Consider the following 11,632-nt stretch of genomic DNA (forward strand, 5'->3'; position numbering starts at 1 on the left):
ATTACAGAATCCTGGAATATTAATTTTCAAGATTCAGTATTTAGATGTATGTTTTAATTTTCAGTATAATTTAACTCTCTTACCTCCACTTTTGGGATACTTAAAATTAAAAGATAGGTTTTTGAAGTTTTAAGGGAAGTATCACAGAAGTTCTTTGGCTCTCTTGTCACTCAATAGGACAAATGAAACCCAGAGTTTTATTATTCAATAGGTGCCACAATCTATTGATGTCACAGTAGAACTAATTGTAATCATGATTTTCAGTTATGTACTTTGAACAGCTATAAATTTGTTACTTGTGTCATCTTTCCATCAACAAACCAAATGTATAGAAATTTTAGTTTCATACTTTTAAAAAAGCATGACATTAAAAAAATATGAAGAATTAACTTTTATTAATTGACATATAGTTTTTGCACTTTACAGCTGAAATTCTGGAAACTCAAACACAACATCTTTGCCCGTCAGCTTCTTGTATACACCAGAAAATGTTTCAACCTGCAAACAGAATAACCAAACATCAGCAAAAATGATACTTGACATTAAAGAAGGCAAACTATAATGGAAAGAATAATATATCAATTCTGAAATTAAAGAAATATATATGGTATTACCGTATACATTTTTTAAAAGCTTATAATCTAAGATTAATTTATACATCACTGAACATTTATAGGAACAACACATTTGGTACAAGGTAAAACTAAGCCATGAGAGGTGGCAGCACAAAATCAATATTGACTATAGAAATCACATAGGGGAACCTGGTTGGTATTTAAAATTATAAAACCACCAGGAAGGAAGACTCAGGGATGTCAGCTATACGATGAAATAAAATAGCCAAAAAATACAAAGAAGAAATAACAAGACACTTCTGTAACTTGCCAAGAAAATAAAATGTGTCCAGGTAATTCACTAAGAATCAAGCTTGAAGTTATCTCTACCTCTAAATAATGTTAATATATTCAAATAAAAAAGCCAATGAGAATTGACAATTCAAGCTGATAACCAAAACCATTTACTGTATCTCAGACCATTAACAATAATCTTATACACAAAGTCACGATCTGAAGACAGGACAAAGCAGAATTTCCCTCCTTTTTTCTATCAATTCAAGTTTCATCCTATGTGTAACTCTTGTAGAGCAGGGGTTCCCAACCGGGGGGTGCAAGATATTCCAGGGGGTGCCAAAACTTCAAAATTATAGTGCATATGCATAATTCGTTATTTCAAACTTTTGTAAGGGGTGCGAGAATATATCAGAAGCGTTCTAGGGGTGCGGGGTATAGAAAAGGTTGGGAGCTGCTGTTGTACAGTATCTATGAACTGGGAGAATATGAACTATGAGTATCCATTAAAATAGAGACTACTCTCAGACCTCATTACACAAATGATAGATTATGCAGAGGATTTTTATTATTTGTGGAGATTTGCAACCTGTTCTTGTGACTGTGGCACCACCCCAATACTGATGTGATTGCAATTTCGAGCACTTGACAACAGGCTCCCATTTATGTATGGCTGTGAAAGTTGGACCATAAAAAAGGCTGAGTGCAAAAGAATTGAGGCCTTTGAACTATGGTGCTGGAGAAGACTCCTGCAAGTCCCCTGGACTGCAAGACGATCAAACCGGTCAGTCCTAGAGGAGATCACCTCTGACTGCTTTTTAGAAGGCCAGATCCTAAAGTTGAAACTCAAATACTTTGGCCACCTAAGGAGAAGGAAGGACTCACTGGAGAAGAGTCTAATGCTGGGAAAGATTGAGGGCAATAGAAGAAGGGGACTACAGAGAATGAGGTGGCTGGATGGAGTCACTGAAGCAGTAGGTGTGAGCTTAAATGGATTCCAGAAGATGGTAGAGGACAGGAAGGCCTGGAGGAATGTTGTCCATGGGGTCGCGATGGGTCGGACATGACTTCGCAACTAACAAGTAGCAGTCATGTGATCACGATTTGCAACATGCCCATTGGTCAATGACTTTGAATTTGGGTAAGGACTACATGATTTGTTCAACAATTGTCATAACAATTTCGTAAAATTGGATCCAACTTGGCTTACAACAGAAATTCCAGGTCCAATTGGTGTCATAAGTTGAAGACTACTGGTAGGCCTGTTCAAGGCTAAACTAATGGCATTGTCTGGAAGATGTCTGGCAGAAAATTAAACATTTCAGAATTTTCTAGAAGGATCTGTTCCACATATCATCAGATTCCACATATCCCTATAACATAGGCCACAATGTACCTCTATTCCTTACATAGTCTAAATCAGTGGTTCTCAACCTTTTTAATGCTGCGACCCCAACCGGTCGTAAGTCGAGGACTAAACCGGTCGTAAGTCGAGGACTAAACCGGTCGTAAGTCGAGGACTAAACCGGTCGTAAGTTGAGGACTACCCAACCGGTCGTAAGTCGAAAACTTTCCCTGCCCGGGAGCGCCGCTCATGCGTGGTTCCACCCCCTGCGCCGGCCGAGGCGTAGCTGGCAAGCGGCAGAGACGGAGCAGGCCGACCACCAGCTGGCCCAGCCCAAGGGAGGTAAGGCACCCGCCGGAAAAGGGGGAAAAAATGGCGGACAAAAAATGGCGGACAGCCTTGCTTGGCGACCCCCATGAAATGGTCGATCGACCCCAAATGGGGTCCCGACCCACAGGTTGAGAACCACTGGTCTAAATAATGTTTTGTGTCCCTCTTTTTGATCAAAAACAAAAACCCCAACATTTGCAAGTCCTACAGGCACCATATTTCAGCAATTCCAAGAACGTTCAATCACAGGACCACATTTACATTAATCTCTGTCCTTTGATCATTTCCAACTTTTAATTTTCAAATGTATCATCCTCATCAAATGATCTACCGCAGTCTCCTTTATCCATTTATCTAACGTTTATCTGAATAAAGGCAAACTCCTTCTCTTTCTTACCTTGTGTTCAACATTGTTCTGTTGCGCTTTGTCTAAATGGACCTTTATAAGCCGGCTGCCATCCAGTTTTACACGGATTCTCTTGCCCACAATTTCACTGGGGAAAACCAAGTCTTCAAGAATGGCATCGTGCACTGCGGTAAGCGTACGGCTAAACAGAAGAGAATCAAATATTTGCTACAGTGCCTTCAATTTTATACAACTTCTACTAAGGAATCATTCAGTTTACAAATAAAAACTGGTTATGTGGAATGTTTTAAATCAGACATTCCGCTTCCAGAGAGATACTGCATTACCTAAACAGTTAAGATTAAATTTAAATAATTTTTAAGTAGCAAATACATTTTAGTGAAACAATTGGCTATTCTTGCCCATTTACCACTAACAAGGTAAACTGTACTAAGCACAGAACGAAAGACAATTATATTTTTCTCTCAGCTATAGCCTTGCCTGATGTGCTTTCAAAGAACACAATGAAATTACAAATGAAATATTCAGGATCAGAATCCAAATGGCTAAATTTACATAAAACAATAAACTATAACCCTGCAAAATATTAGCTTAAAATGCATGAAGACTCTTGGATCAAATAGAACTATTTCCATCTGGAGTGCCTAAAAAAAAGCTAAAGTATTATGTTGCTAAAAATGAGCTTATGGCTCAAGACTAAATATCTTACTAATAATCCTGGCTTATAAACAATGCAACAAGCCATTAGCCTTAGTTCAGACAAGACTATTATTACTTTCTAAAGTTGCTTCAGCCTGCAGGAGGATAATCAGTGCTTCGTAGAACCAGAAGGAGAATATATATATTTGCACTGCTACCAAACAGAAGACCCTAAGAGCAAAATGATAATACATCCTTGTCTGGTTGGACATAATGTTCAAGTCAGCCTTTTCAATACAATATGCTTGGAAAGTTTGCAGCCTTCTGTAGTATCCATACTGTGTTAATAATATAAAATGCAGAAATCCTACATATAACTCAAAACAAGTTCCCAGAACAGCCAATGAACTGAACATCTTTATCTAATCTTGCATTTTCCAGGTCTGTCCATCTAATTTATGTAGCTGGCCATTTCATAAGAAAGTGACTCTGGGTGGTATTCAACAAAATTACAGAGGTTACTTGATTAGTACTCTTATTGTCCCCAACCAGAATGCAGTTAGGCTGAGAATATTTGATTCCAGAAGCTCAGCTAGAGCTTGTCAGGATGGGTGGAGAGAAGAGGCATAATACCCTCTCCATTTCAGCATTACTCCAAATTATATAAAAATCATACTGACTAGGGAATTCTGGGACTTGAAAGGCACACATCTTTAAGTTGCTACAGTTGAGAAACACCCGCATAGAGTACGAGAAAAGAATGTTGCATTTAATAATTTTAAAGTAACAGTTAGCAAACAGCATTCTAAGCCAACTATAAAAAAAGTCTTGTTTTTTAAACTGATCAAATATTATCAAAGTACTAAATTCTGCAAGATTTTAAGTGTTTCTCAACTAAGACCTACCAAGTTTTCAGATAGCTTCAACCATTATTTAAAAAAATATTTGGGGAGACTGCCAAATGCTTGCCAAACCAGTTTAAGGTATAACTTAAAAAACTATAAGCACACAATAAACTGCTTTTGTTCATTTCTGCTTATATACCAATTTGCTCTAGAGCAGACATATCAAACACAAGGCCCGGGGGCCGGATGCGGCCCGCGAAGTGGTTTAATGTGGCCTGCGAAACCATCCTGGAAACAGTGAGGAAACGGCTCTCACTGCCTTGGCCCTGGCCCAGGCCAGCCGGCCGGGAGCCAATGTACAATTTTGTGGTGGCCATCTATGCTGAAACACATTCAGTCTCCCTCTGACTTTGCCCTGGTACCCATCATGAACAACCTAGCTAAGGAGAGCAAGCACAGCAGCAGCAGCCTTGAGGAGGAGGTAAGTGCAGCTGGGCACCCCCCTGGGGAAGTGGGGCTGGGCTTGGTGCCACGGATGCTCGAGGGCCAGGCTGGGCATTTGACCTCTGCTGCCCAGGGCTCCGGGCAGCCCGCACCACCATCCAGCCCCCCCACATGGCCTGAGAGGAACAGTGAGGCTCCTCCAGTGGACCATGCCTTGGCACTTGCCCTGGTCCCACCTACTTCTGCCAAGAGACCCTCAGATCTATCCCACTCCTGCCCAGGCCCCCACAGGCACCATTGATGCGAACAATGTAGAGCTGGCCATGCCCACCTAGTAGGCCACACCCACTCCCTCCACGCCCACCCAGTAGGCCACACCCACCCGGCCCCCCAAGGGTAACTGCAATGCTGATGCGGCCCTCAATGAAACTGAGTTTGACACCCCTACTCTAGAGGGCTATTCAATCACATAAAAGAGCAGCTTCTGATAGCAGTTTCCATTCTGTCAATAGACCAATAAAAATTGATAACATTTTCAAAATAATTTTATGCTCAGGTAGACACATTCATCTATAAATAGTCCTCAACTTACTATAACTATAATGGGAATTGATGGTTGTAAGTTGAGGCACCCATGTGACTAACCTAATTTTATTACTTTTTTGCAACAGTCACTAAGCAAATGCCACCATCATTAAGCAAACCCATTATCTGCAATGGACATTTTTTGCTGGAAATGTAAGTAAATTTCAGTTTCCAGCAACCCCCCCCCCAATAAATCAGTCACATGACCATGGGATACTACAAATAGTTATGTGACCTAGTTGCCAAGCATCCAAAAGCAGTCACATGACTGCTAGTAAGTTGAGAATACCTATAATCCAATACCATTTGCTCCAAATGACAACAGATTTCTATCGGCTTAGACAAATGCCTTTATCATTATTTAGGATCCCTATGCAAATTATTATAGATTAGCCCTAACATTTCCCTGCATGCAAACCATGTGCTACGTTACAGACCATCCACACTGAGACCCAGTAAATAACCAAATAAAATCATACTGCTGCCATTAAATGTGTCTCAAATTTCCAAAAATTAAGTCACATTAACTTATAAATAGCTTGGAAGGATTTGAACACAGCTGTACCAAAATATTTGTGTTTCTTTTCAAAACATAACATTACCTCCTGGGACGCTTCTGCTTGTTTTTTGTGCGGCTTTTTCTTGTTGGCTTGGGTAAAATTCTTCTCTGTTAAAATAACAGCATATCTATAAGCATGTTTCTTATACAGTGTAGACAGGCACTTTTACAACAGGCTTTTACAGGCTTTTTGTGAGCCTAAAACAAACTTTCAGTACAATATAAAGCATAAATAATTGAAAGCAAGACCCAGTTCTAGCACTAGCCGAGTAACCATATGCGGTAGACTACAAATTTCATAAGTGAACTGACCGTCTTCACAAATCTCACTTTCAGTTTTTAAAACCAAAGGTTCAAATATTTATGACAAACACCTACCTGGGCAATGAAGACCACATGTTTTCCACTGAATTTTTTCTCCAGCTCACGAACTAGCCGCACCTGAATCTTCTGAAAAGATTTCAGCTGGGGGACTGGTACAAAAATGATGATTGCTTTTCTACCACCACCCACTTCAATCTCCTAAGGAAAAAAAAACAGAACTGGGGATGAACATGAATTACATTTTAAAAGTACAAAACTAGCATTTTATTTCCATAAGCACAAAAGATCCAAAGGTATCTTAATTTTTGGAATTTCTACAGGCAAAAGTTAATCTGGCAGTCATCTCTTCTTGAGCACTAAGTTCTGAGAAATTCCTATGGAAAGATCTGGATAGAAATTGTGAATGCATCACTGATCAAATCCAACATAATGAAAATAATCATTTTACATCCTGGTTTTATAACAAGGGAATTACATTTATCAATACCTAGTAACTCCCTTTTTATGAACCTGTAATCTCGTAATTCAGGGTAGAATCAGGGCAACTGGATGGAGCTGGGCGTACATGATGCCCTTCCTAACACATGGGAGTTTGCAGATTTTCCCCCCTTCCTTAAAAGAGAAACATCTACCAATTGTATCAATATCTAGTATAAAATAGTTTTGGTTTTTTTAAACATTTAAATTGCACCTGAAACGTACAAAATCTTCAAATTGCTGATGTAAAAATTACACACAGTAAGAAAATAGGCTGATTCAGCTAACGTATCTGATTTCCACACAAGATTTTTTTTTAAATGTAGGCATGTAATCAAATATACTGACTGCAAGTCAAAATATAAGTACCTTCTACAATGTTGTGATTGCAGTTACTGTACCTGAGGAGTTTTAGGAACATACAGAAGACTCTTAAATTTTTTTATTTTGAACAAAGGAATTTCTGTATCAACAAAATTCCATATTCTACTGAGGCTAACTCATGTGAGAATTACTTCCCAGAATGCCTATACTGGAGTTTATTCAAGACTACAGCAATTTCCAGGTTTCAATGATAAAAGTAAATCAGTGGTATGGAAGGGGAAACTATAAAATCAAACACTAGGCATTATATATCTGGTTATACTAAATCTCCTGCATTCTACTCAACTGTCTGGGATATTTGGGGTCCAGAGGGCAAGAGGAGGTTCTTGGATTAAACCTAAATGTTATATGAATTATATCAGATAAAATACTAGATGCATACAAAACATATAATCCCAACCAAAGTTTACATATTACCTTTGCTGCTGTGATATTCAGTTCTCTCAGTTGAGCCTTTAAGTCAGAATTCATCTCCAACTCCAAGAGAGCCTTAAGAGAAGATTATTATTAATCACTTGTTTTTTCTGCTTTGGATGTTTTACTTTTCACAAATAATTATATAACCATGGCATTTTGATTAAAATACTTAGATGAGCTACACATTTAGTTGAAAGGTCTGGAACCTATTCCAGAAGCAATCAGCAGAGGTTCCTCTGAAATACACTAAAATACCCAAGGCGACTTCCATTTCTATTTAAAATATTTCAACCACAAAATCCTTACTAAATTTTCCAACAGCATGTTCATTTAGGCTACAAGTATTTATCACAAAATATTACAAATCCATAACACTAACCACCTCATTAGTCATATTTTAACACCGCTCTTATTTCTTTCAGCCTAAATTTTCCAACTGTTATCAAACAAAAAGGGCACATACCTGGGAGATGCCAGATTCAAATTCATCTGGCTTTTCGCCATTGGGCTTCACAATCTTTGCGCTCGAACTGAACATGGCCTTTCTGCATTCAAAAATAAAAATAGTACAGAATAAAAAAATGTCCCTTCCAAAAGTTAAGGAAAAGCACATGATAGTTCTGTGTGATTGTTTAACTAAACCTGCAGACTGTAATCTACAACATAAATGAATGTATAGGAATACTATACACAGCAGTTAAGTATTTAAGGATATAGGATCTAGTAAAAGAAAATCTAAGTTAAACCATCTGCTCAACAGTTATTTCTGAACTGCAGTTTTCATACAAGTAAAAGCTTACAAGAATAGCCTACCTCATAAGGGTATTGTACATGGCTAATACAAAACTCAATACAATACAAAACACAGCCCTTCACACACCCACATAAAGCACAATGCCTGGATTAATAGCATCTTCTCAGAGGAGTTACTGTGAAACATTCCACACCTTTGAGGTGGTCAATTGCATCCTTTCCAAATAACCTCTAAAAATCAGATTGTATAATGCTACCCTGGTCAATGACCAATGTATTTTGATTTGACTCTAGATGATCTCAAAAGATTTTTTTAAGAAGGCAAGTGGACATTTTTCCCTGAAGTTTTTCTTCCCATCCCAGAAGCTCCTTCAGTTCAGACACGTGAACTGAAGTGAAACGTCTTCAAGAAAAAAACAAAGTCCAGTTGCCTTTAGAAAAAGCAACTTTGGGACAACCATAACTTGGATGATGACCGAGAATCTCTATAGCCAGACTCTTAAGTAACGCACATAAATACTACAGCCGCTTTCTACCGATTGGAATAGAATTTGCCGTATAGAAAAAAAATCAACTTCAAACAGTGATCCGGTTCTTACTCAGTATATAGGAAATGCAAGATAGGAAAACATGGCAATTAACCTCGTGTTAAATTCAAAGGCCTTTAGCAAAGCTGGCTGATTTGCACCAGCATCTCACCAGAACACGTATGCCGAAGCTTATAAGTTCATCCACCATGTGCCATCCACGAGAGCAAGAAAAGCCATTTATTACTGAAAAAACTGTGGCCGGGAAAGAACAGGTGGGGTGAAAACAGCCTATTTTGCAGAAAACTACGCCGCAGAAGAGGCGATCTTGCCTCCTGCGTAAATCTGCTGGGATCCCACCGAAGGCTGAATTCACAACCTCACGAGTGTTAACAAGCGCACGAACGCGGAAGCCTTGGCCCATTTGAGATCTACTGACCCCAAAGTACCATTAAAATGCCAAATCGGGTGTTTTATAGTTCTTCCTTCCTTCTTCCCGGATTTTTTCCATAGCGTCCCCCCACCCAAGAAGATCAAGCTCCTTTCCTGGTGCAAGCGGCCATCGAGAACTAAGAAAGGGCGAATCGGATGCATCCCGAGACGCTCGGCCCAGAAAAGCAGATTTCCCCCAACTCGACACCATCTCGCTGGACCCTCCGAGGAAAAAATACACCATCGCCTCCCGCCAGGCCCCGGTCGCTCATACCCACCACTTTCAGCGCCGGCCTAGAAAAAGGAAGAGTTCTCGCGAGAACACCGCTCATCCCCCGGTGTGGGGAGGCTTGACTCCGCCTTCTTACTCTGCGAGAGGGTCAATGGGAAGCCTGGAACGCAGAAGATTCCCGCCTTCGCGAAGTTTGCTAGCGGGAGTAAACTCCGGGCAGAAGGTAATCTTGCGCGCTGAGGGGCTTCGGCAAGCATCCTGGGGAAAAGGCCGGCTGCGGCCGCTTAAAAAAAAAAAAAGAGAGAGGAGCGAGGCTCCGTTTTAAGCTGGTTGTCATATACACAAATACATTTTGTGTATATTCCCCTTTTAAATATTTACATGGCAACCATGCCTTTATTAGCCCCTTTAAAGTCACAAGATAGCATGCAAACTTAAGTTAATAATAATAATAATAGTAAAGTTGGAAGGGACCTTGGAGGTCATCTAGTCCAACCCCCTGCTCAGGCAGGAAACCCTATACCATTTCAGACAAATGGGTGTCCAGTCTCTTCTTAAAAACTTTCAGTGTTGGAGCATTCACCGCTTCTGGAGGCAGGTTGTTCCACTGGTTAATTGTTCTCACTGTCAGGAAGTTTCTCCTTAGTTCTAGGTTGCTTCTCTCCTTGATTAGTTTCCATCCGTTGCTTCTTGTCCTGCCCTCAGGAGCCTTGGAGAATAGCTTGACTCCCTCTTCTTTATGGCAGCCCCTGAGATATTGGAACACTGCTATCATGTCCCCCCTCGTCCTTCTCTTCATTAAACTAGACATACCCAATTCCAGCAGCCGTTCCTTATATGCTTTAGCCTCCAGTCCCCTAATCATCTTTGTTGCTCTTCTCTGCACTCTTTCTAGAGTCTCAACATCTTTTTTACATCGCGGTGACCAAAACTGGATGCAGTATTCCAAGTGTGGCCTTACCAAGGCATTGTAAAGTGGTATTAACACTTCACGTGATCTTCATCTGTGTTCTTTATTAGGCCGGACAAAAAGAGAAATTGAAGGAGAGGGAAATTGGGAGTATTTGTTTGGAACTGGAACGCTAAAATAGAACGTGAGAACAAGCCTTAGCCTTTTCCTTTTGTATTGTATTCTTAACACCGAGGGGGGGGGAAACCCCCAGCCATTTTTTTTTTGAAATTTAAAAATGCAGTTTTATAAGTGGCTTTTTTCTAAGTATTTTCAAATGTGTTTATCTGAGAACAAAAATACATCAGGCGAATGAGTAGGAAAATCAAATTTTGCAACAGTAAAGACGATACTAATAGGATTAAATTGCTAGGTTTTCAGTGTTCCCTGAGCTTGGTTTTCTTTTTGCAAACATTTTATTACAAGTTGGTAACATCTGATAGGACAAACTGTTATATGTAAATATCCAATAAACCCCACTTCCCAGTGACAAAACACAAATGTCTGCAAGAAACAAGCTCTGAACACCCCGGCTTTATTCTTATAGTTCAGGGGTTCTCAACCTTGGCAACTTTAAGACTTGTGGACTTCAACTCCCAGAATTCCTCAGCCAGCAAAGCTGGCTGAGGAATTCTGGGAGTTGAAGTCCACAAGTCTTAAAGTTGCCAAGGTTGAGAACCCCTGTGATAGTTCTATTTTTTGGATGCTATCTTAACCTATTTTGGTTATGTTTTGGTTCGATGCTTTTTTAAAGATATTTATATTGCTTTAAACTTTGTTTTGCTTCTATGAGATGGGCAGCTATATAAATTGAATAAAACAAATCCAATATTGCTATAGGTTTCTCTTGTATGGAAACATTAGTTTGCTTGTCAGCTTTCAGAGGTGCTGAATTTGAATTCAAGTAATCTATTTTAGTTCAAAAATTGATTTCTAGGTATTGTAATTCTTTTCCATCCATTTGCTAAGCACCATGGACAGGAAAGACCAAATAAATCAACTTGCCTAGGAAACAATAGGGATTAGGTAAAAGAAAAAGTTATGCCAACCCAGATCATCAAATAGCACTATCCAGTATTTTAGAGTCTAAATATTTTAGTATTTGGAGTCCTACGTAATTTTTGGCTGTCTTGCATTTCTCTGTCCCAGTAAATTTCTTTATGTATTAATTTTAG

At 39.4% G+C, this 11,632-nt stretch overlaps 1 protein-coding gene across 1 annotated transcript; it reads right to left on the reverse strand.

The window, feature by feature from the left end:
- Positions 1-376: 376 nt before the first annotated feature.
- On the reverse strand, positions 377-9,631 carry LOC107294089 (40S ribosomal protein S7). The gene is made up of 7 exons (XM_015823294.1): positions 9,555-9,631; positions 8,028-8,109; positions 7,565-7,636; positions 6,341-6,484; positions 6,006-6,070; positions 2,921-3,071; positions 377-498 (listed from the first exon to the last, which is right to left on the reverse strand). The coding sequence occupies exons 2-7, from the start codon at positions 8,100-8,102 to the stop codon at positions 421-423; spliced, it is 585 nt and encodes a 194-aa protein (XP_015678780.1). The 5' UTR covers positions 8,103-8,109; positions 9,555-9,631; the 3' UTR covers positions 377-420.
- Between the last annotated feature and the right edge of the window lie 2,001 nt (positions 9,632-11,632).

The sequence above is a fragment of the Protobothrops mucrosquamatus genome, unplaced genomic scaffold (genome assembly GCF_001527695.2).
Source record: "Protobothrops mucrosquamatus isolate PMUCROS unplaced genomic scaffold, P.Mucros_1.0 scaffold1826, whole genome shotgun sequence".
Classification (NCBI taxonomy): domain Eukaryota; kingdom Metazoa; phylum Chordata; class Lepidosauria; order Squamata; family Viperidae; genus Protobothrops; species Protobothrops mucrosquamatus.

Coding starts and splice junctions, on each gene's coding strand:
- LOC107294089 (XM_015823294.1), bottom strand. CDS start 8,102: ATGTTCAGTTCGAGCGCAAAGATTGTGAAGCCCAATGGCGAAAAGCCA. Junction 7,637..8,027: donor TTGAATCTGGCATCTCCCAG/GTATGTGCCCTT, acceptor TCTTCTCTTAAG/GCTCTCTTGGAGTTGGAGAT. Junction 3,072..6,005: donor AAGCAGAAGCGTCCCAGGAG/GTAATGTTATGT, acceptor TCTTCTGTTTAG/CCGTACGCTTACCGCAGTGC.